This window comes from Moschus berezovskii, chromosome 7 (genome assembly GCF_049115385.1).
Source record: "Moschus berezovskii isolate FMDL1 chromosome 7, NW_MosBer_1.0, whole genome shotgun sequence".
In the NCBI taxonomy this organism is placed as follows: Eukaryota; Metazoa; Chordata; class Mammalia; order Artiodactyla; family Moschidae; genus Moschus; species Moschus berezovskii.
The window spans coordinates 82,098,159-82,123,548 of record NC_142466.1 but is presented as its reverse complement, the minus strand read 5'-3'; the positions used below and the strand labels follow the sequence as shown (position 1 = coordinate 82,123,548).

The window sequence follows — 25,390 nt, the reverse complement described above, 5'->3', positions numbered from 1 at the left end:
ATAACAAGGGGAAATTCCAAAGCCTCTCTGAGCCTCAGTTTGCCCTTCTGTTAAATGGGCTAATAATCACTACCTCACAGGTATGGATGGGGACAGGTGAGACCACAGATATGAAACAGGTGGTGCTGATCACCAGTGGTGACCATGTCATTCCCACCACTCTCCTCTGAGTGTCCTCACACACACGCATGCACAGGCTCACAAACACGTGAATCTCTCCCCTCCTTGTGCTCTGCTAATACTAGTGAAATATCTGCATCCTCTGGGTTAGTCCTGTGCAACCTGTCTTAGGGGTAAGCCTTTCAAGAGCAGAGATTGGGTCTTGTCCATTCATTCACTCATTCATTCATTCCAACAAATATTCATTAAGTGCTTCCTGTGTGCCTGATAAAGGGCTAGGTGTGCTAAGGCTGCAATGGAAAACAGGAAAAATGTGGCCTGACATCCTTATGAGGGAGAGAGAAAAAAGCATGAAAAAGTTCATGTCAATGAAATAACTGCAGGTTTTGAATGCAGTGAAAGAAATAAGCAAGGAGCTGAGATGCAGAAGATGGGGAGCACACATCCTCAGATGAAGTGCTCTGGAAGTCTCTGAGGAGGTGATTTACCCTGAGTGCTAAAGGATGCAAAGGAGTTGGTCCCATGAAAAGTGAAGGGGGCAGGCATCCCAGGTAGTGGGAACAGCAAGGGCTAAGATACAGAGGTGGGAAAAAGCTTGGTCTGTCCTGTGATCAAAAGTAAAGAATCCGCCTGCCAGAGCAGGAGATGCGGGTTCAATCCCTGGGTCAGGAAGATCCCCTGGAGAAGGACATGGCAACCCACTCCAGTATTCTTGCCTGGAAAATCCCCTGGACAGAGAAGCCTGGCGGGCTACAGTCCACGGGGTCACAAAGAGTTGGACAGAGATCAGGGGTGAGGCCATTTCAGGCCATGGCAGGTGGGGGAGGGGTGGTGGCCTGGGCTTAGTGACAACAGTGCTGGAGAGAAGGAAGTGGGTTCTAGAAACTTCCAAGCCAGGACTTACTGAAGTCAGATAAGGGTAAAGAAGGGACAGTGATCTACTTCCTGGCTTCTAGTTTGAGCAACCAGGTGGTTGGTACAGAGTTAGGAAGACCGCAATAGAATAGGTTGAAAGCAAACAAACATCAAAAACATCCTTTGGGGCATCAAAGTTTGTGAAAGAAGTCATATGCCAATTTGCAGCTCAGAGAAGAGACCTGAGCCAGAAATAACAATCGGACAGTCACTGGTGGACACCCCAGGTGGTCACGTGACAGTGGAGTTCAGTTGGAGCCGTTGGTGCTGTTGCCCGGCTAGCAATTCTGGGGTGGGGATGGGGATCTTCGCCGGGAAGTCCTCCTCTCAGCCTCCTCTCTGGGGGCATTTCTGATCCACATTCCTGATCCAGATGGAACTGGAGGTCTGGTGGCTGGACCAACGGGCGCTGTTCTGAGACAAGATACTCACCTCTCTGATCTCCTCCACAGATGTGGGCTGAAAGTACATCTCCGGGCAACAGCCATAGGTCTTCGCCCAGTTTTGGAATTTGACCCCCTTGTACCCGTGGACCTATGTGATAGGACAAAAGCTGGGTCACCTCCAGTGAATGGTCGCAGGCTGCCTGACCCCCATCCATCCACTGCCCTGACTTTGTAGAGGCGGGAGCCTCAGGCCACGGTGCTGAACCAGCCTCTGTGTTTGCCCTCGTCACCTCTCTGCACCCCTGGAAAGCCTAAACACGTCAGAAGTTCTGAAGCCAAGCGGCCCTGTTGGGGCTTCCTGCTACCATTTTTCTCAATTGGCTCATGGTGGAGGGGGGTGGTTGGGGGTGTTGGGCAGATCATGCAGAAAACTCAGAACTCTTAGGAGAAGCAGGGAGATGAGATCAGGGGTGCAGCTGGAGAAAGCAGTATTTGGGTTCCTGCTCTGGTGTGGTGAGCCCTCTGAAGGACCCAGTAGGACAGGTGCACTGGGCTGACCAGGACAACGGGAGAGGGGCTGCGTGAACTGGCCCAGTGGCCCAAGAAGGAAGGAAACTGGCCTTCAGCTTTCCCACCAGTCTTCTCCTGCAGGAAGAGGTGCGTCTGGAAGACTCCATGGTAGCCTTTCCTGGCCTGGAGACCAAGCAAGGAGCCCTGGGAAATGGATTCCCTTTGAGGGGACCTCTGCTGTGTGCCTAGCTTCCTCCACATGTCATACCTTTTTAGGTCTTATAGCGATACCACCGGATGGATGATATCAATGCTCATTTTCAGGAGCCAGAAACCGAGGCCCAGAGAGATGCAGTAACTTCCCCAAGCTCACACAGCAGCCGAGAAAGGACACAGGAGCCCAACCCAGGCCTTCCTCTTCTATCCCTTCCCCAGCATCCCAACGGCTCCTCAGAGCCTTGAGTCCAATATGAAGGCTTCCCTTCAGCCACCCCTCAGCCCCACACCTGCCCAATTTTGCCCCCCTGCCCCAAGCCAGATTCACGGGCTCAGTCTGGATGTAGCCGGTGGGGCTGACCGGCCGAACTGACAGAAGTGCCATTTGGCCCTACCATGGCTCCAGTGGTGGGTCAGTGGCCTCGGCTGACTCCGGCTTCCTCTGGGAACAGAGCACAGGGCAGCAGGGACCTGGGGCAAAGCAGAGGGGCTGGAACAAGCAGTGTGGTGACAGTGAACACAGAAGTTCAGAAAGGCACGGAGGGGCCCGCTGGAGGCAGATAAGCAGTGTGACGACAGGCTCCACCCAGACAAACAGCCGCTAGGCCGGCCCTCTGCCCCTCAGCCCCTCTCAGGCAGCAGGGTGGAGAGGCAGCCTTCACAGGGTGGCTGGTTTGTCCCCCAAAGCTGTGGCGCTCTGAACCCAACAGGGTCTTTGGGGGCTTTCTGGAGCTGAAGGACCCCTGGCCTTGAAACTGAGTCCTTAATACCACAGATCAGGGGAGGTTGTGACATGAAGCCCATGTGTCAGTTCATTTGTCAGAGCTGGGGGAGGAATTCACCAGGCTGCCCACAGCTACAGGGAGACAGGACAGAATGCTGGTGGCTGTAATGGGGGGTGGTGTGGGGGGGGAGGAGAGGGACAAGTGACACAGCCCAGGCAGAGTCTTCTAGCTGAAGTCTTCCTTCTCCAGGCCTTAGGGCAGACAGGGTTCCTCTTTCATGCTTTGCTGGTTAACCTCCGTGAACCTGTTTTCTCTTCAGTAAAGCAGGCGCATGTGCGTGAGTGCTGAGTTGCTTCAGTCGTGTCCAACTCTGTGTGACCCTGTGGACTGTAGCCCGCCAGGCTCCTCTGTCTATGGGATTCTCCAGGCAAGAATACGGGAGTGGGTTGCCATGCCCTTTTCCAGGGGATCTTCCCGGCCCAGGGATCAAATCCACATTTCTTAGGTCTCCTGCATTGGCAGGCGGGTTCTTTACTACTAGTGACACCTGGGAAGCCCTAAAGTGGGGGCACTTTTGCCTACTTCTGTGGGCAGACATCAAGGTTAGAGCAGACGTCTGAGAAGCACTGGGATGCAATCAGAGCCTGAAATGGTATCAAGCTCTTGTATTTGCTCCCGATGCTGAATTTCCAGTGGCAGATTCCTTGGGATATTCGTCCACATCACTGCCCCTTGGCTCCATGCCTGGCACTGCACTGGCCTCTGAGGCACGTTTGTGCAATAGAACATAATCATGACTGAGTACCCTGGCATCAGATCTGTCCAAGCCAAGGGCTGGGGTCTAGTGGGAAGTGAGAGCGACAACTCTGGGGTTTGGGAGGTGAGGCTGGGCTGGAGGAGCAGAGTGTGCGGTCAGATACATACAGGAGAAGTTCTGGGATGGGGTGGTCAGAGTCGCACCTGTGTTCTCAAAACCAGGATCTCATACAGCTGCCAGGTGCATGTGTGTATTCATGTTCATGTTCGTATTCATGTTCATGTGCGTGTGTGTGTGAACATGATCACACCCAACTGTGAATATATGTGCTGGGGGGGGGCGGGGAGGGGTGGCAGCTACATGCTCCCCACAGGGAGATCACAGCTAGTGGAGACACTGCTGTTTATGATTGCTTAGAGGCAGCTCAACAGCAGAGAGGAAAAAATGGGATGGGTAAGGAATCTGCAGAGCTCAGGGCCACAGAGCAGAGCTGACTGGGAACAAGAGATGAAGCCTATGTTATGGGCTGAATTGTGTCCCCTCCGCCACCCTCAAGTTTCTAAGTTGAAGGCTTAACCCCCAGGACCTCAAAAGGTGACTGTGTTTAGATAAGGTTTTTAGAAATAATGAAGTTAGAATGGGCCTTGATCCAATACAACTCTGGATAAGAGGAGATTAGGACACACACACACACACACATATACACACACACACACAGGCTTCCCAGGTGTTCTAGTGGTAAAGAACCTGCTTGCCAATGCAGGAGATGTAAGAGTTTGTTTCCCACACTTCAGGCAAAATGTGTCCTGCCCCCACCCACAAATGCCTCCTACAACTACAGCTGAAGCCAGGTTTTCTCCTTTGGGCATATGCATTCTGAGGCAGAACAGTCCAGAAACTGGGAGCCATGGGTGTGGATGCACCTGGACTGTGCCCCCAAACTGCCTGGGGGCCTTCTTCTGTTCTCCGCTGAGATCCCCTGGAGCCTGGAGTCACCCTGGAGCTTGCTTTGTTCACTCCGCGCTGCTGCCCTTGCACAGAACTCGTCCTCCCTCACCTCCCTCCAACCAGGAGCATCATCCTGTAAATTGCCCTTATTGAAGAAAATAAAATGACATGAAAAGAAATAGAAAGATCAGCAAAAATCGTGTCTATCAGTTAATTCGATCTCCGTCGCTGCCATCTCGTGGTTGAGGTCGATGGTTGATTGCTTACTGCTTGTCTGAAGGACTCAGCTTGTTCTATACTTGCTGAGTCTTAACTTTTTCAAACATTTGCTGGCAAGGAAAATTAATGTTACTGTCTTGATGGCCACTGAAGCTTGTTTTTTTTTTAATCTTTCCCCCTCCTGTGCTTATCAATCAGTGAAAATGAGTCCTTAATATACAATAAATTAAGGGCAGAAGGAGAAAGGGGGAGGCAGAAGATAATGGTTGGATGGCATCACCGATTCAATGGACACTAGGTTGAACAAATTCCATTCCAAGAGATAGTGAAGGACAGGGAAGCCTGGTGTGCTGCAGTCCATGGGGTTGCAAAGAGTTGGACATGACTTAGTGACTGCACAACATAACACATTTCTTTGAAACACCGTGAACATCTGGAAGAGTGTTTAATGATTTCTGATTGGCAGATACTACTTCCTTGACCTGCTCAGCCTGCTCATTCTCTTTTAAAAAGGCTAATGTGAGGCATACAGTTCATTCAACACTTGACAAAGCAGGATGGCACTGTCTAAAATTTCCCCTGACTCTTAAGGTTCCTTTCCTACCTCAATCCAGGATAATTGATGGAGACGGTGACCAAATAATCCATCTCCTGAATATCATAGAATAGAAAGTTGCTCAGTCATGTCCAACTCTTGGCGACCCCATGAACTGTAACCCACCAGACTCCTCTGTCCACGCAATTCTCCAGGTAGGAATACTGGAGTGGGTAGCCATTCCCTTTTCTGGGGGATCTTCTTGACCCAGGGATCAAACATGGGGCAGATTCTTTACCATCTGAGTCACCAGGGAAGCCCCTCCTGAAGGAAGGACCTTCTTACGAGTGCTATAATATGGATGAGCCTGAGGATGACAGGGGCTCAGAACAAGCCAAAATGTGCTCCTTTTGCCTGAGGACCTAAAGGCAGTAGAGACCCTCTGGGTTCAAGAGAAACTATTGCTCCTTCCTCAACTACCTAGAATTCAAATTGGGGATTTTTGTAGAAAAGAGTTATTACTGAAAATAGATTTTATCTGAATGGCACCATCTACACAGCACTGAAAGTGAAAAGAGAAACTGTTAGTCACTCAGTCATATCTGACTCTTTGCAATCCCATGGACTGTAGCCCACCAGGCTTCTCTGCCCATGGGATTCTCTGGGGAAGAATACTGGCGCAGGTAACCATTTCCTTCTCTAGGGGATCTTTCCAACCTAGGGATCGAACCTGGGTCTCCCGCATTGCAGTTGGATTTTTAACTCTTCTGACAGCGGGGCAAACGCCTACGCACCCAACATCTGAAACATGGAAATATGGATGAAAATTAGACAAAATGTATTTAGACAACACTGGGGAGAAACTTCCCAGTTGCTAAGAAAGTATTTTATCATTTGTGGCCAGCCGGTTTCCTTTGAATAGCGAGGTATGATATTTTCCACGCAATTCTTATTTCTTTTCCTTTCTTTTTTTGGTGTGGACCATCTTTAAAGTCTTTATTGAATTTGTTGCAATATTGCTTCTGTTTTATGTTTTGGTTTTTGGCCCTGAGACATGTGGGATCTTAGTCCTGGATCAGGGATCAAACTACCAGCCCCTGCATTAGAAGACGAAGTCTCAACCACTGGACCACTAGGCAAGTCCCTAATTCTTGTTTCTAAAATCTTTGAGCTTCTGATCTTCTACATATTTTCTTCTTTGACCTACATATTTTAACCATTGTTTGGTTTTAATTTGTGTTCATGTTAACGTCAGTGTGAACAGTGGGCCTCAGAGTCACTGCCAGGCCTAAAACCATGGCTTCATTATGCTCCAAGAGAGACAAAAGTAGCTTTTTGTTGCGTGTTCTAAATGGATCCACTTTTAGAAGACATTTCTCCTGGAAACCTTGGACACTGCTAGTTGACAGTCACTGGGTGTGAGGACAGTGCCTGTGAGCGAGCTTGGCATTCCTGCCCCCAGTGGGATGTGGGTGTCATAGAGAATACGGAGTCTGCCATGCTTCTTTTAGCTCACTAGGTGGCTCAGTGGTAAAGAACTCACCTGCCAATGTAGGAAATGCAAGTTTGATCCCTTGATCGGGAAAGTCCCCTGGAGAAGGAAATGGCAACACACTATAGTATTCTTGCCTGGGAAATCCCATGGACAGAGGAGCTTGGCGGGCCACAGTCCATGGGGTCCCAACAGAGTTGGACATGAATGAGCACTCGCTGTAGTCTGAGATAAAAATAACATTTTAAAATCAAAGCAGTTTGAACATACATCAAACAAGTTGTATTTAACATGGCCTCTGAAAAGTATTTTTGGGAATGACCTAAACACTCTTTCCCGATGAAGCAATTTTTTTTTAAATGAACTGCAGTCTTGTCCGACTGGTGATATTGGTGTTGCAGTGCTTTGAACTTCATTCTTCTGGCCCTTATTTGCCAAAAGAGAATTTCTGAATATTTTGAATGGTTTACGGAGATTTCTGGGTAGAATTCTGGAAATGGAAACAGGCTGAAGAGGTTTGCCTACTTGTGTTTTTTCTGATGAAAGATGTTTTAAGATTCTTCTTTCCAGCAACTGGGCTTCCCTGGTGGCTCAGACGGTAAAGAGTTTGCCTGCAGTGCTGGAGACCCAGGTTTGATCCCTGGGTCAGGAAGATCCCCCGGAGAAGGAAATGGCAACCCACTCCAGTACTCTTGCCTGGAAAATTCCATGGATGGAGGAGCCTGGTGGGCTATAGTCCATGGGGTCGCAAAGAGTCGGACACGACTGAGCGACTTCACTTTCACTTTCTTCCAGCAACTGCTTCCTGACAAATAAGCCTGGACACAGTTAGTGAAATAATGCTATCTGGATTCTGTAGTCATCCCCTGGGGGCGCATGTTTGCATTTGAAATGAGTCCTTTAATTCTCAGATCCAAAAGAGAGGAGGTGGTGGTAGAGTGGTTGGGAGTTTAAAGTCCTCAGAAACCTTGTCCTGTGATAAACTGGAAAGTTCAGTTCAGTGCCTCAGTTGTGTCAGACTCTTTGCGACCCCATGGACTGCAGCACCCCAGGCTTCCCTGTCCTTCACCAACTCCCAGGGCTTGCTCAAATTCATGGATATTGAGTCAGTGATGCCATCCAACCATTTCATCCTCTGTTGTCCCCTTCTCCTCTTGCCTTCAATCTTTTTCAGCATCAGGGTCTTTCTAATGAGTCAGCTCTTTCATATCAGGTGGCCAAAGTACTGGAGCTTCAGCTACAGTATCAGTCCTTCCAATGAATATTAAGGATTGCTTTCCTTTAGGATGGACTAGTTTGATCTCCTTGCAGTCCAAGGGACTCTTAAGAGTCTTCTCCAACACCACAGTTCAAAAGCATCAATTCTTGAATGCTCAGCTTTCTTTCGGAGAAGGCAATGGCAAGCCACTCTAGTACTCTTGCCTAGAAAATCCCATGGATGGAGGAGCCTGGTAGGCTGCAGTCTGTGGGGTTGCTAAGGGTCGGACACGACTTCACTTTTCACTTTCACACATCGGAGAAGGAAATGGCAACCCACTCCAGTGTTCTTGCCTGGAGAATCCCAGGGATGGGGGAGCCTGGTGGGCTTCCGTCTATGGGGTCACATAGAGTCGGACACAACTGAAGTGACTTAGTAGCAGCAGCAGCAGCTTTCTTTACGGTTCAACTCTCACAGCCATACATGACTACTGGAAAAACCATAGCTTTGACCACATGGACCTTTGTCAGCAAAATATTGCCTTTGCTTTTTAATATTCTCTCTTTAGGTTATAGCTTTTCTTCCAAGAAGCAAGTGTCTTTTAATTTCATGGCTGCAGTCACCATCTGCAGTGATTTTGGAGCCCAAGAAAATAAAGTCTGTCACTGTTTCCATTGTTTACCCATCTATTTGCCATAAAGTGATGAGACCAGATGCCATGATCTTAGTTTTCCGAATGCTGAGTTTTAAGCCAGCTTTTCCACTCTCCTTTTTAACTTTCATCAAGAGGTTCTTTAGTTCCTGTTCGCTTGCCATAAGAGTGGTGTCTTCTGCGTATCTGAGGTTATTGATATTTCTCCTGGCAATCTTGATTCCAGCTTGTGCTTCACCCAGCCCAGCATGATGTACTCTGCACATAAGCTAAACAAGCAAGGTGACAATATACAGCCTTGACATACTCCTTTCCCAATTTGGAACCAGTCCATTGTTCCATGTCTGGTTCTAACTGTTGCTTCTTGACCTGCATACAGATTTCTCAGGAGGCGGGTAAGGTGGTAAAGTATTCCCATCTTTTTAAGAATTAAAAATGGAAATCTTACAGTTATTGCTTTGGAAGACTTTCTCTGTGCCAGGCACTGCTCTAGGGGTCCTGCATGTATTCACTCATTTAATACAACCCTAGTGACCTAAGGGTCACTAGGAAGAAAGCAGGAGAGACTCCATCTTGAAGCCTGTCATACATCTTAAAGAAAGGATGTGAACTGGGCCTGAATTCTGCTCAAGAATGAGAAAACCACTACCAACAAAGACCAGGTCTCCTTCCCTCCCTATAGATGGCAAATGGAGATTGTAGTTGAAGTCTGGTTGCTGTTAGATTAACCATGGAGACTCCCCTTGCCGCCCTCTCCCTGCATATAATCATTGTTCCCACCCTTTAACCTTAATGGTTTGTTCTCCTAGCACCTGCTTGTTGTAAAGCTCAATCATACCCTCAAAGAGGTTGCTAACATGTAACCAGTCTAGAGGTATAAAACTAAGTCTCTCAGAAACACCAGGGTCCTTGTTGGGAACTGATTCCCCTGGACCCACTGGAGTGACGAACTGCACTCCGCTGTCCTGTGTGTTCTTCAAGATGTGTTTTGTGACTCCAGATTCCACAACACAGCCCCTAAGAGTTCAGTGCTATTAATGTCCTTTTTTCAACAGAGGAAGCTGAGGCAGAGGAACCCCTTTCTTGAGGTCACACTGTGATCAGTGGCCCAGCAGAGTCTGATCTGGGTAGTTTGATTCCAGATTTAGAAAAGAGAAGAGCTTTTGCTGGAAGGAGCTCTGCTTGAAGAACCAGATACCATGCGTCTGAATCTAGGCTCTGTCCCACACTAGCCAAGTGACCTTGGGCAAGTTATCTGACCCTCAGTTTTCCTAATCTGTTAAATGGGAAGAATAAGAGATGGTCTGTATTGGGCTCCAGGCACACAGAAGTACTTAACAATGAGCTTCTGGGGGTTCCCTGGTGGTCCAGTGGCTAAGACTCCATGCTCCCAAGGCAGGGGCCTGGGTTCAATCCCTGGTCAGGAAGCTAGATTCCCACATGCTGCAACAAAGAGTTCATATGCCACAACTAAAGATCCTGTGCGCCACAACTAAGATCAGGCATAGCCAAATAAATAAAAATAAATATTTTTTTAAAAAGAAGAATGATAGCTGCTAACATTTCTAACCTACCCTTTGCTTTCTGCGTATACCTAGACACACATACCCTTTTTTCTTCTAGTTAATTTATATTCATCAGAATTCAGCCTGGTGACACCACCTTGTCCACAAGACTTCCCTGCAGGAAGAGCAGCGAGGGAGGTGAGCATAAGTTACTGGGGACACCATGCCAGGGGAGCAGGGAGACAGGGTGAAAGGCTAAGTGTGTCTGACTGGTGGCCCCTCTATCCGACAGCACGGAACAGATCATTTTTATAACATTAGCAAGTTCTACCCGACTACGTTGTTCTAACCCATGCAGAGCCTTGCAGACACAAGAGCAGAGGGAACTGGGTTCACCTGAACAGGATACTTTCTTAGAACAGTTACCCTGCCTTCCTCTGAAGAATGAAAACAGCAGTATCATCATTGCCTTTGCTTTATTGAATAAAGGAGTTGAAAAGCTTCTCAATTGCTGATTCTGCATCATCAAAACAGTAAATTGATCCTTAAAGAGAAATCATCCCCGATCATCTCATTCTGTCCCCCACAGAACACTAACCATCCTTAGAGACAAATTGATGCCTTTGTACCCAGAGAATTAATCACATGTGATTTTTCCTGTATCTAAAATTAGGTCAAACTTGGCTCATTTCATTGAAAGAAAATCACTCATGGCTGCAAACCCCTTCTGGTTGTGAGAAACACATTTTAAGCTTCATGTGGGTACCAGAGCAGTGCCCCAGCAGATGAAGAGGTCAGAACACCTGCTGGCAGCTGACACATCACACCCTAAAGCTTTGAGACCACCGGCAGGTCCCGGGCGTCAGTCTCCAGCCACTCAATGAGGATCCGATTCAACTCGGTGGGCCTGGAAAGGGAACAGAAGGTGATTCCCATTTGTCTCCACCCACTCACCTGGCTCGCGGGAAGGTAGGGGTGACAAAGCGAGCGGCTTATTGGAGGTGAACAAGGAGCCCTGATGTCCCCCCACCCAGGGACCCCCATCTCCTTACTTCTCCATCTGTGTCCAGTGTCCACAATCCTTAATGTGTCCCCTTTTCAGGTGGGGAATCTGGAAGAAAATCCCACACAGAAATGTAAATAGCAGAAGGCAAGTTTTCTGCTCCCCACAGGCCACCCCGCTGAAAACCCCACATTATTTACAAAAGGAATGACCACTGCTCAAGCTCCTACTATGTGTTAGGTGCTCTAAATGCACTGGATCATTTAACCTTGACCATGATCCTCTGGGTCACTTGAAGGCTCAGAAAAGAAGCTAGGTGACTGGCCCAAAGCCACACAGAAAGTGGCTGGGCTAAGACTCAAATTCAGGCTGCCCCATACTCATCACAACAGATTGCCTCCCTTCAGAACCATTAGGACTTGATCCATTCGCTGCCTGGAAAAGGCCAAGTCAAGCTTGGTTGACTCTTGCCCTGCAGCCATGATCTTGTCCCCTCCCCAGGCTGCCTCCCTCCTCCCTGGTGGTCTGTGTGCAGGGCTGTTCCACCTCTCTTTGGCACCTGAACCCCCAAAGTAGGTCACAGCACTTCTTGACTGGTTCCACAGTCCACAAAGGGCGTCCCTTGCAGCAGCCCTTGAAACACACTCTCTCTGTCGCACAAGATGATGCTAACAAAGCCATGGCCAAGTGGAGGCGAATGCTCTCAGTATCCAGCCCTGATACTTGAGCAGTCACGGTGACCCCACTCACAGACCTCCCAGTTCCCACCAACCTCCAAGCTTTTGGCAGAGAACACTTCCAAATCACAGGTTTGACTCTTGAGAGTCTCTTGGACAGCAAAGAGATCAAACCAGTCAATCCCCGGAAATCAACCCTGAATATTCATTGAAAGGACTGATGCTTAAGCTGAAGCTCCAATACCTTGGCCACCTGATGCGAAAAACTAGATGCTGGGAAAGATTGGAAAAGACCCTGATGCTGGGAAAGATTGAAGGCAGGAGAAGGGGACGACAGAGGATGAGATGGTTGGATGGCATCACGGACTCAATGGACATGAGTTTGAACAAACTCCGGGAGTTGGTGATAGGGAAGCCTGACGTGTGGCAGTCCATGAGGTCATAAAGAGTCGGACGCCACTTAGCAACTGAACAACAACAACAATTCCACTTCAGTGGTCCCCACGCGCTTAGGTCCACGCAGCTCAGCAGCTCCCAGCTGGCTCAGGGAAACCCTGATACCCATTGGGTTCCTGCCATCCTCTGAGCTCTTCCATCTACCCTCACCTCTCAACACCCCATCTCCTCTCCCATTCTCTCTCTGCCAGGCAATCCTTAAGAGTTCCTCAAGCCCAGAAGTGGTGGTCAGCATTTCTGTGACGCCCCTGCTCCCAGCTGTGCCCCCATCCTCCCAGGCCTCTTGGGTACCGCATGAACTGCTGGCCATGAGCTCCTGCATGGCAGGCTCTGTACCTTCTTCATCTTTACCTCCCTGGTAGCTTGCACTATCCCAATGCATTTCAGTGCACTGTAAAAGCCCATGAAATGAAAGAGTAAGTGGGTGGTGGAAAGGGAGTCTTAATCGCTACTCCCAAAAGGTGACTGTCTCACTGTGGAGGAAGGCCTTAGCAAGCAAGTGGTTTCCCTGAACATCCCAGTCTGCATCCTCTGGGACACCTGAGCCCTCTGCCGGGAAGCCCCGATGACCCCGAGCAGGATTGTTCCCTTACCCAGTCCTCCATATGCTTGGACAGCTCAGGAGTGAGCACGAAGTCCTTCTCCGCGGTGACCATCAGGGCTGGAATCAGGATCTGGGGAGAGATTAATAGGAAGTAGAAGCAATCTCCATGCTTGAGCTCCCCCATCACCTGGGAAAGGAAATGTTATTTTCACACCCTGTGGCTTCCTCCACTATTGTTTAGTCACCAAGTTGTGCCCGATTATTTTGTGACCCCATGGACTGTAACCAGCCAGGCTCCTCTGTTTATGGGATTCTCCAGGCAAGAAAACTGGAGTGGGTTGCCATTTCCTTCTCCAGGGGATCTTCCAGACCCAGGGATGGAACCTGAGTCTCCTGCATTGGCAGGCGGGTTCTTTACTACTGAACCACTCTTAACTTCCCCCAAAGACCCCTCACAGCACTACTGTGGTCTGGCTTTGTTTTCACCACATGCTTTGTGCGAAGGAGGCACCACTATTATTGAAGATCTACAGTGACTGTGTAAGAGATTAAAACATGTATTAATACATCCTGGTCTCTGCCCCTGGTGCCTGGCACAGAGCTCCTGAAGCCCTTGTAAATTCCTAAGTGGTAAGAGTGCTCAGAGCATCTTTTGTTCTAATGAGGTGACTGACTCTGGGTGGGTTCCTGGGTGAGGGCTGATCACCAGAAAGACAAAGCCAGGATTAGAAGCTTGGGATTTTCAGCCACCTCCCCTTCCCCTACAACATCTGGAAGGGGAGGGAGGGAGGAAGGGCTGGAAGTAGAGTTAATAATTGATCGTGCCTACATGAGGAAGTCTCCATGAACATCTACCCAACTCCAGGAGCATGGAGTTCAGAGAGCTTCTAGGCTGGTGAAATCCACACTGAAAGGGTAACATGCCACAACTCCAGGGAGACAGAGGCTCCTGTGCTTGGGACTCTCCCAGATCTTGCCCTGTGCCTCCCTTCATCTGGCTGTTCATCTGTGTCCTTTATTAAATTCTTTTATAAACTGGTTAGGGTTAGGGTTCTCCAGGGGATCTTCCCAACCCAGGGATGGAACCTGGGCCTCCTGCATTGCAGGCAGATTCTTTCCCGACTGAGCCACCAGGAAAGCCCGAATAACACTTTATAAACTGGTAAACAAAAGTGCTTCCCTGAGTACCGTGAGCCACTGTAACAAGTTAATAGATTTGGGGGGTGGGGTCCTGAGACCCTCCAATTTATAGCCAATCAGTTGGAAGCACAGGTGACAACCTGAATGTGGTGTTGGCATCTGAAGTCGAGGGGTCAGTCTTGTCAGACTGAGCCCTTAACCTGTGAGCTCTGATACCCTCTCCAGGTAGATGGTGTCAGAACTAAGTTAAATTGTAGGCCACCCAGCTCGTGTGGCAGAGAGCTGCTTGGTGTGGGGAAAAACTTCCACATTTGGTGGTAATAAGTGTCAGAAAGAAAGTGTTTTGGGGACTTCCTGGGCGGTTCAGTGGATAAGACTCTCTGCTTCCAGTATGGAGGGATCGGGTTCAATCCCTGGTTGGAGAACTAGACCCCACATGTCGCACCTAAGACCTGGTCCAGTCAAATAAATAAATAAATAAAAAGTTTTTTTAAAAAAGAAGAAAGTGTTTTGTGTGAAAGTAAAAGAGACACAGAGAAGGAAAAGACTATGCTTTTCTCAGTATGGATGGATTTGGGCATGCAGTGACCACTCAGGTTCTGTGTATGTGTGTGTAATACATGCATGTGGTCTGCTCCAGGGACTGATATTTCTGGAATTAATCAAATGGCACCAGGAAGGAGGATGATGTCCTTGGATGGATGGAAATCAATATTCCTTTTCTTTGAATTGAACGGATGCTTCAAAAGGGCAGCCAGAGTGTGACTGGGTCAGCCACGAGGTGACCAGTGTGACATTCGAGGCAGCAAAATGACTTCTCTTTTATCCACTGATTAATAGGGCACTGCCAGATCGAGAGAACCCCCCTTTATTCTTGCTCTCACACCACGATTACAACTTCCAGACAGCGTTCATTGTCTCTGGTTAAGGAATTTGCACTATTTTTTTTTTTTACCTACAATGCAGAGCTGTGTGCTTCTCATTGCACCCCCTCCTCTGAGGAGTAAAGACCCAGGGGTGGTTTTGTGACTGAAATGAATCCTGAGGCTGCTGTGTGTGGGGGTGTGCAGGGACGCCCTCCACAGTGTTCCAAGTGAAAATATGAAGGCGTAGTAGAGGTGTAGAAGGAGGTGGGAGAGAAGAGCTGGAAGGAAACCTCACAAGAAGGGGTCCCCAACCTTAGATCTCTGGGTTTCACCTCCCTAAAGACCTCATCTTCATCCCTCACGCGATGAGAGAATCTACCAATCACACTGGGGTTTTGTCCATCACAGAGTAGAGTGATGATTGGCTCAAGAGCATTAATTAAGCCACTACTATGTATCAAGCATTGTTCTAGCTCAGTATTACACATGTATCAACCCACTGTATCCTTACAGAGGTCCTGAGGAAGGCACCACTCCTGTCATTTCCATCTTAAGCAGCCACAGAGAACAGAGTGGTTAAGTGCCTTGCCCATGGTCACACAGGGATTACAAGGCAGTTTCTGCCCATCCTGTTCTTTCTTTTTTTTAATTTTATTTATTTGGCTGTCAGGTCTTAGTTGCAGTACATGGGATCTTTAGTTATGTGTGTTCAGTCAAGTCTGACTTTCTGCAGCCCCATGAAAAGCAAACTGCTCAGCTCCTCTGTTCGTGGGATTCTCCAGGCAAGAATGGTGGGTTGCCATGTTCCTCCAGGGGATCTTCCAGACCCAGGGATTGAACCCAGGTCTCCTGCATTGCAGGCAGATTCTTTACCATCTGAGCCACCAGGGAAGCCCAGATATTTAGTTGTGACATGCGAACTCATAGCTGCGGCATGTGGGATCTAGTTCCCTGACCAGGGATCAAACCTGGGTGCTTGCACTGGGGGCATGGAGTCTTAGCCACTGGAACACCAGGCAGATCCCTGCCCCACCTGCTCTTAACTACTATGTTTCATGTTCTCCTGCCTGAATACCTGATCCCGAGAGGTCGGAACCTCCCTTGTTTTATTTGTCTGGTGCTCCAAAGTCTAGTACAGTTCCTGGCACATAGAGGATGTTCATTTTCAACTGAATCAAGGAGATGGCTGGGGTTACCGAATGAGCTGGGGATGTGAAAATGCAATTTCCTTTAGATTTTTAATGCTCTGAATGTAAACCTGGGACCCCATTACTCCGTTTGCTGATCTGGAGATTGGAAACCTGTCTTCTGCTCGACAAATGAGGAAACTGAGACTCAGACTGACTTGGTCAAGGTGACACACCCAAGGGTTAAAGCCCTATCTCTCCTGTCTCTCTGAGAGCACGTGATGCTCATTTTGTGAGCTGGGGGCTTCAACCTTGTGATCTCTGGGGGTTGCCCTGGACCACCTGCACCATGAGCTGGGACACGGCTGGGAGACCAGGGTGCAGTCACCTGGCAGACCCCTATCCCCCCTGCCCCACCCTCTGCCATTCCAAGAGAAGCAGCCGCACAGAGGTCCTAAGAGGAAACCCTGCAGTGGAGGTACTTCCCAGAGCAGCTGGCAGTCTATCCACCCCTAATTCTGACCAGCTAAGTGGGGTCCATGGATGCCCGGAGGGCGACTTGGGAGAGAACAGCATGGGACTCACCTTCCTTCCTGAGCCTTTGCAGCCCCACTCCCAGTTCTTGTCCATGTTTCGGTACCAGTTTAGAGGCCCCCTTGGAGGGGCAGATTGGGAAATAAAAAGAGGAAAGCTTTTAGTAGATGTTTGTGCTACCCCACCAGCAACCAGCTCGGTGTAGAGCCAGTCTTCCCAGGAAGAGCCAAGATTCTGGCAGGGGGTTGAGAACACAGCCCGGGAGTCATGCCCTGGTGCCCTACATGCCTGCCAGGTTTTATGGAGCACAGCCTGGTGCAGGCCTGGCCCCGGACTGAGAGCTGACACTCTGCAACCAGCATGAGGGGACACAGAGAAGCCAGCCCCACAGGACTCTCCATTTCCTCCCAGGGCTGTCTCAGAAGAGGGAGGGGAAGTAGGGTTAGTGCCCTTGCCAGCCAGAGCCACTCCCCCTGCCCCAGGAAACCCACAGAAAAGGGATACAAGGAGATGCTTCCTCCTAACGGGACACCAGTGAGTGATGCCGAGGCATCTCCACCGGCCTAGCAGGGTGGCCCCAGGGCTGTGCCTGGAACATTCTCCCAGTCTTCAGGCACAGTAGGGGTTGGTGATGTTGGGCTCTTGAGACTTCTCCAGTGTAAACAAGGGCCTGGAAAGACCTTAGACAAGCCATGTGTCCTTTCAGCATGCATGCTTCAGTTGTCTCCATGGACGGTAGCCAGGCTCCTCTGTCCATGGGATTCTCCCAGCAAGAAGACTAGAGTGGGTTTCCATGCCCTCCTCCAGGGTATTTTCCTGACCCAGGGATCAAACCCATGTCTCCTGAGTCTCCTGCATTGCAGGGAGATTCCTTGCCACTGAGCCACCAGGGAAGCCCCAAGTGTGTGTGTGTGGTGTGCTCAATCGTGTCTGGCTCTTTGCGACCCCATGGACCATAGTCTGCCAGGCTCCTCTGTCTATAGGATTTTCTGGGCAAGAGTACTGGAGTGGGCTTCTAATACTTCAAGGGCTTCTAAGTTTCCCTCCTGTGAGAGGAGGGGCTGGAGCAGATTGCCTTCTATGCTCCTTTCTAGAGCACATCTGTGCCCCAGTCTGAGGCTCCTAAATTGCTACCCACTTCAGGAATATGTATGCAGTTTTGAGTTTATGTGGGTTTTTGTGTTCTTTTGAAGTAAGAACTCAGAACTGTCTTCTGATCCTCACTGAGATCACGACCGAAAAAAAGTTAAAAACATGTGCTCTGAAGGAACCCCTAAGCATAAGGGAGAACAAACTGAACTCTCCAAACTAGAGCAGGCTGAGTATCGTCAGGAAAGAGCCTCCTGACCCTGGAAGCATTCAAGCAGAGGCCAGCCAGACATTCAAGGGAGCTGAGCTGGAGGATCCCCGGGCTTCGCCCTGCACCGTGTGAGCAGAAGCAGCTGTCTGCCCACCTTCTCTTTCCTGCGTTCGGGGCGCTGTCCTCTTTACCTGAAACCAGACTTCTTGAACTCCTGCACATAGAACTGGATGTCCTCCTCAGTGAGCATCTTGCTGAGGGTGGGCTCCTCTGGGGTGTTCACAAAGAGTCCTCCTGCAAAAAGCCGCTTGTTTCTTCTCCGCCATCCCCTTCCCATTGTTCTTCAGCACCATCCCCTCTCTGGGGTCGGATGTCTGAGTTACAGCACCTTGGTGTCTCTTGAGACCCTCCACCACCTCTCCTTCTTATGAGGGTGCTCTTTGCCTCCTCAAGAGACTATATGGCAGAAGTCAACACAATGTTGTAAAGCTATCATCCTCCAATTAAAAGTAAATAAATTTTAAAAAACAGACTGGGACTCCCTGAGGGCAATGACGCTGTCCCGTGGGTTTGGATACCTGCTCCTGCCTTACACCAAGTGTACACTTTAAACGTCTGAGGAATGAAGGAAGGAATCGGTGACCATGTACAGGGGTGAAGGGAGGGCAGGGAGAGGTGTTCCTGACCAGTGACAGGAGTTTAACCCCAGCCTGGCCACTCTGGACAAACTCTGGCACTCTTGTAAGACTCATTTTTCTCATCTGTAGAACAGAGATAATAGAGTTTTCAGGGATGTCATGAGGATTATAAATAATATATCTAAAAAGGGCTAGCCCAGTGTCTGATGCACAGAGTACGTGCTCAGACGAGTGGTAGCGATCATTGTTATTAATACAAAATACAGGGGAATCATGGCAAAGTCACAGACTTGGGGCCAAGCAAGGTTCTCTGGAAACAGTGCTGGATCCAGGAGCTGAGGGGATGAGCACTTGGTCTGCTTCCGGCTATGGCTCCTTGCTTATTTCCAAACTGGGAGGGAGAACAGGGGTTGTTGGAACAGAGCTTGATGGAGGGGAGGCCAGGGAATTGTGACAGAAGTGACCTGGCTGGGGTCTGGCCTGATTTCCTCCCTACCTGCACCAGGTGACCGTGCAGAGGTCAGGTTCTATCTTGGGTCTCTGTCCTAATCAGTAGAGGATGCCTTGATGAGCTCGGAGAGCTCTCCAAGCTCTTGGCTTTAAAACACTGTGGGTGAAAGGAAGCCGGGGCCTCATGGTCACCCCGGGTCAGGGTAAATGTGATTCACCAGCAGAAGCTCTATGTTAAGCATGTCAGAGTTCAGGCTGGCAGGTGACTGCTTCTGCCTGCAGCCGACAGATGAGAAACAATCATTCAACATTCAGCTGGTTCCTGCCATGGCCCCTCCTGTCTCCCTTCCCTCCTGAGAATGTCTCTTACCCATTTCACAGACTCTGCTCACGGTGATAAAAGTCTGGAGGGAGAAAAGTTAGAAACGATGTGATGGGTCAAGCAAAGGAAATATGTATGAATAGGGCATCTAAAAGCCCTGTGAGTGCCAGCAGATCAAACAAATATTCTAAATGCCCAGGAGAGCTAGGCTGGTCCTGAGTGGTCATGGTAGAGATAGTTCCCACCAAGCTCCAGGTTACAGCTGCTCCTGGGTGCTTGCAGGTCTTGGCAACGTAAAAACCTGGGTGTACCAATTAATAGGAACAAGAGATTAGGCCTTAGGTCTATGGCAGATGGGAAGTTAAAAATGAGATTGTCCCTGCCATCCACAATGAATCAAGTCAATCTGGGGTCATCAGTTAAAGGGTGGACTAGGAAAAACCCTGGAGGAGGAAATGGCAACCCACTCCAGTATTCTTGCCTAGAGAATCCCATGGTCAAAGGAGCCTGGTGGGCTGACGTCTGTGGGGTCACACACAGTCGAACACAACTGAAGCAACTTAGCATCAGCAGCAGGAAAAAATCCAGCCACCATGATAGAGAGAAATCAAGGGAGATGTCTATTCAGTTTGATACTAAGAAGACGCTAAAAACACTTCCCTGGGAATTCACAGCTACAAGTCTGCCTTTGCATGTATTTGAGTTTGAATCACACTGTGAGATCTGGAAAGCCCCAGTAAATGAAGTAAACCACAACAGTAGCGAAAGTGAGTTTGGGCTGGTAAATTCTACCAGGAGGCCTGGCAGGAGCAGTAAATGCTGGACCACCCAGGAAGGGCGTTTCCTCCATTTCATCTGAAGCAGGTTGGAGCAGATTAAGTGCTACTGAAGATGAGCTTGCAAACCAAAATTACAGAACGCTCTCCCCTACCCCCATATATACACTAAGGCCCCACTGCAAGAGACAGCAAGCAAAGCAAACAGTAAACAAGACTCTTCAAGAATACTAAATAATAGAATCTGAAGAGAGAGAGAATAAAAAATGAGTATGCTTAAAATGATTAACGTGGCTTCGCTGGTGGCTCAGATGGTGAAGAATTTGCCTGCGGTGCAGGAGACCCAGGTTCAACCCCTGGGTGGGGAAGATCCCCTGGAGAAGGGAATGGCAACCCACTCCAGTATTCTTGCCTGGAGAATTCCATGGACAGACCATGGGGTCACATGGAGTCAGACTAAGATAGAAGAAGGAACTGAACAAGACTAGAACCAAGACTCTATGGACAGAGATCTGAATGCTTTGAAAAATAATCGAATATAACTTTCAAAAATTAAAAAAAACAAACAACTGTTCATTGAAATTAAAATTAAAACCTCAAAGATGTTAAACTGTGGATCAGGCATGACTAAAAGACAAATAATACACCAGAAGGTAGACTTGAGACTGATTTCTTACAAACAGCAATAGAAGCTTCTAGAAAAAAATAACTGTCAACCTAGAATGCTCTGATAAACTGTTCCTCAGGCCTAAGAGCAAAATAAAGATATTTTCTAGGCCAAAAAATGATGAGTTTATTCCTAACAAACTCTTATTGAAAAAACTACAAAAGAAGGTACTTCAGGAAGAAAGAAATTGAACTGAATATAAAAGAGTGAGGTGCCAGAAGTGCTCAGCAAAGAAACTGGCAAAAATCGGGACATCTGAGCAGGCAATGACCAGACAAAGCAACAGTGATTCCTAACACATCAGACAGGACAGTGGGATTACCACAATAAAGCAGTCTAGGCTGTTGCTTTGTTCCAGAAGAGTTAGAAGCATCAATTCATTCTGTACCTTCATAAGCAATTATGCATATGAAAATGATAATGGTAATAATTTTTTAGCTGTCACCATTATGATCAGTTCAGTTCAGTTACTCAGTTGTGTCCGACTCTTTGAGACCCTGTGGACTACAGCATGCTAGCTTCCCTGTCTGACCAACCCTGTTTGACCAACTCATGGAGCTTGCTCAAACTCATGTCCATCCAGTCGGTGATGCCATCCAACTATCTCATCTATATGGATATATGTTTCAAAGCCTTCCTGGTGTGTTTCAGTCAGGACCAGATCTTTCCCCATTATAATGAAGGGACCAGTGGGAGTGAGAACCCCAATCATCCTGACCACAGAAGTCAAAGAAAAGAAGGCCAGTTGATAACTTCCAGACCCTGACACCCCCATCCTCCCATCCCCACATCCTCCCGTGGGAGGCATCTGGGGACCTGCACCCCTGCAGCTCCCACTTTCTGCTGAAAACCCACCCCATGCCCCGCACTCCTCACCTCATCGCTTGATCTGAAGAAGCTTTTGAAAGTTCGATTCAGGTTCTTTTCCAGTTCAGCCTCAGCCACCCCCTAAAGCAATCAAGAAAGCAAAATGAAAGATGCGGCAGAGATCTCAGAAAGTTATCTGACCCAAAGCAAGAAGCCCATGACCTCTGTCCCATCCAGCCCAAGATTCATCAGAAGTGCATGATTTTGAATTTTCATATTGAAAAGCATTTTTTTTTAAAGCTTCAAATAAAATATGGGAGGCTGACAGTGGTCCCCTCTACCCCACCCTGCACCTGGGAGGTAGGTTTATGGCTATCACTTTTTTTTTCCTCTTTTTCTAAATTTTTACAACGAGAATGTAATACTTATAATAATCACTTTATTATTATAGACTGGGGCAGGAATGAAGTGTTAGGGGCTGAAGGGTGGTGAGGGGAAGAGGAGGGTTTCAAAGAGGCCTAGAAGCCAAAGGCGGTTCCATCCATGGGTCTCGAATTGCCATGGTAACATCAAAACCAACTCCTTTGATTTGGGCCTAGGTTGTCTCCCCAAAAACAGGACAGTAAGGTGTCTTTGGCTGAGGAGCTGGGACTCAAATCACTTGTGCTCCCAGTTCTTCCCGCCACATGGGAGCTCAAGTTGGTACACTGGACTCTTTCATCCATATCTGATTCTTTGGTCATTTCCAGGCCAAACCAAACCCTGTACCAAACCCAGCCTTCTCCTTAAAGCCCCACCTCCCTCATCACAATAAAACAGCTCTGCTCTTCCTGATTCCTACAGGGTCTTGCATGTGCTCTCCATTGGTCAACCCTGAGAAAGCAGGAAAACACCCACGCCGGGGGCATCTGTGACTGGTCCTGGATGGACCAGAAGCTGGATGTAGTGAAAGGTGTATTCATCTCCTGCTAGTAACATTCCCAGAGAGTGTTCCTGAAAGGTGGGTGTGGGGTCTGGCTGCTTGCTGCTCAAAAGCCAATAAACAGGCCAGGTTGGTGGAAAGGAAAGTTTGCTTCATTTCAGATGTTGACAACTGGAGGGGGAGGGTGGCAGATGTCTGTCCAAAGCCTGACTCCCCCCCACCCCCACTGGCAACCAGTGGGCAAGAGCTTTTATAGACAGCAGGTGGGGGAACTACATGCAGAAACAGCACAGTCAGCTCTGACAGTTGTCTTTCGAATTGGTCATCGGTGGTCCAACCAGCTTCATCTTGATTGTTTTAGGTACAGTCAGTCTTCAGTTCCAGGGTCCATTTGTTTCCATTTCTCTGAGCTCAGTTCTTGGAATTGTGGCAACTGATGTCATGGCTATAGTTTGGTCATCATGTAGTTAACATCTTCTACCCGGGATTTCGGTATCTATAAAACGACTTAACAGGAGATGACTCAGAATATTATCTATAGCCCTTGAGAAAGAACTAAAGGTCCTCAACTATGCTCAGTGAGTACATTACTGCTATTTGGTTTCCTTCGATTCTTTTCCTTTAACTGTTTCTCACTTGGCTGATTAAACTTGTTCTCTGACTACAGTTTCCCACAGACAAAAGCCTGGCAGACGATATGGGTGGGGTTGGGGCAAGGGCCCTAATAGGGTCCTGCTCTGTTTTAAGAGGAGGGTCCTGTAAGCCAGGCTGGCAAAGCGTGCTGGTGGCCCGCAGACCCTGCACACTTTAAGAGGTCCTGCTACCCTGCACTTGCTTATTGTGTAGGTTGCACATCATGAGAGCTCTGGATTTACAAGAGCAGCACTACGGCAACGAAACATTTATCATCAAGCAGCGCTGTATTGGCGGTTTGAGGTTTTCTGATGAAAGCAATTTTGGCATGTTAATCACAGTCCCTTGACAAGCATAAGATTCCATCACAATGGAGAATCAATCATGGCCTTCAGTGACGTGATGAATGTCGAAGCCAGAAATAGCCATGGAAGGCAGTGCATTTTATGTGCTCAATAAAGGCCCCGCATGTTACCACAGGTCATCATTCTTCTTCTTCTTTTTATTGGTTTCTTTGCTTTCTTATTTATTTATTTTATTTTTGACTGCGCTGGGTCTTCATTGCTGCTCAGGCTTTTCTCTAGCTGCAACAAGCCCCCAGAGGCTACGCTCCAGTAGCAGTGTACAGGCTTCTCATTGTGGTGGCTTCTCTTGTGGAGCACAGGCTCTAGGGCGCCCGAGCTTCCGTACTTGCAGCATGTGGGTTCAGTAGTTGCAGCTCCCAGGCTCTAAAGTGCTGGGTCAGTAGTTGTGGCCCATGCGCTTAGCTGCTCTGCAGCATGTGGGATCTTCCTGGATCAGGGATCGAACCTGTGTCTCCTGCATTGGCAAGTGGATTCTTTACCACTGAGCCATCAGGAAAGCCCCATCATTCTTATTTATTGTGAGCAGCCCCCATCTGGGAAACAGCTTGGTGTTCATGAGCTTGGGATATGTCTCAGCATGTGGAGGAATCTCCACGGGGTCAGAGGTCTGGACAGGCTGCAGAGCTCAAACAATCCACAAAAGAGCAAATGAATATCAAAAGGGTCAACCGGAAAATCAAAGAGAACACAAAGGTAAATAAGTCTATCCACCCACGTGAAAGCATATCAGATCAACAGGGGTGATGAGGACAAAGGTGAGGGCCAGAAGGGGAGATAAGAGCATTTGTACTCTGGTGGTGTGCCCTGTTGATATTCTCGGGCTCTGTAATTTATAAAAGGTGATACTCTATTTTTAAGTCCCACAGACCAATGACAAGCCTCCTGTTAGTCCACTGGATGGGGCTCCTCCCTTTGTGCTCCTGATCTGAGGAATTAAAGGATGAACTTTGGAATACAACAAACAAGGTTTCAAGCCCCACTCCAAGTGTTAATCACTTAGTTGGGTCCAACTCTTTGCAACCCCATGGACTGTAGCCCGCCAGGCTCCTCTGTCTGTGGAGTTCTCCAGGCAAAAATACTGGAGTGGGTTGCCATTCCCTTCTCCAGTGGATCTTCCCAATCTAGGGATCAAATTTGGGTCTCCAGCATTGTAGGCAGATTCTTAACTGTCTGAGCCACCAGGGCAGCCCCACTACTTCTCCTTATTAATTGAGCAACTTAATCTTCCAGAGCCTCAGTTTTCTCATCTGTAAAATGGGAGTTTTATAAGGATAACAGGAGATAATGATTGTTTCTAATCACGCCTGGTAGATTATACATAGGAGAGATGCCAATAAATGGTGATTATTGTTATTATTACCTCCATAGTTAAAAGTGACTCAGATTTTCTTTTGTTCCATTTTCGAGGGCTTTTCCCTTTCTTTGTCTTTTCAGTTCAGTTCAGTCGCTCAGTCGTGTCTGACTCTTTGCGACCCCATGAATCGCAGCATTCCAGGCCTCCCTGTCTATCACCAACTCCTGGAGTTCACTCAAACTCATGTGCATCGAGTCGGTGATGCCATCCAACCATCTCATCCTCTGTCGTCCCCTTCTCCTCCTGCCCCTAAACCCTTCCAGCATCAGGGTCTTTTCCAATGAGTCAACTCTTCGCATGAGGTGGCCAAAGTATTGGAGTTTCAGCTTTAGCATCAGTCCTTGCAATGAACACCCAGGACTGATCTCCTTTAGGAAGGACTGGCTGGATCTCCTTGCAGTCCAAGGGACTCTCAAGAGTCTTCTCCAGCACCACAGTTCAAAAGCATCAATTCTTTGGCAATCAGCTTTCTTCACAGTCCAACTCTCACATCCATACATGACCACGGGAAAAACCATAGCCTTGACTAGATGGACCTTTGTTTTCAAAGTAATATCTCTGCTTTTTTAATATGCTATCTAGGTTGGTCATAACGTTCCTTCCAAGTAGTAAGCGTCTTTTAATTTCATGG

General features: G+C 48.3%; 2 protein-coding genes across 2 annotated transcripts in view; both read right to left on the bottom strand.

Annotated features, from left to right (window-relative positions):
* LOC129556922 (L-gulonolactone oxidase) overlaps positions 1-10,515 on the bottom strand; it is a 33,783-nt gene extending 23,268 nt beyond the window's left edge. The window contains exon 1 of the mRNA XM_088838052.1: positions 1,468-10,515. Within this exon, the coding sequence (XP_088694178.1) occupies positions 1,468-1,506 (39 nt within the window). The 5' untranslated portion in view covers positions 1,507-10,515. The remainder of the gene's footprint in view (positions 1-1,467) is intronic.
* A 122-nt stretch (positions 10,516-10,637) lies between these two features.
* The window catches only part of EPHX2 (epoxide hydrolase 2), a 58,455-nt gene continuing 43,702 nt past the window's right edge, over positions 10,638-25,390 (bottom strand). The window contains exons 13-19 of the mRNA XM_055427271.2: positions 21,555-21,626; positions 19,284-19,317; positions 18,017-18,119; positions 16,577-16,646; positions 12,908-12,988; positions 11,231-11,289; positions 10,638-11,085 (exon numbers count right to left, since the gene is read on the bottom strand). Coding sequence (XP_055283246.2) covers positions 11,007-11,085; positions 11,231-11,289; positions 12,908-12,988; positions 16,577-16,646; positions 18,017-18,119; positions 19,284-19,317; positions 21,555-21,626 — 498 coding nt within the window. The 3' untranslated portion in view covers positions 10,638-11,006. The remainder of the gene's footprint in view (positions 11,086-11,230; positions 11,290-12,907; positions 12,989-16,576; positions 16,647-18,016; positions 18,120-19,283; positions 19,318-21,554; positions 21,627-25,390) is intronic.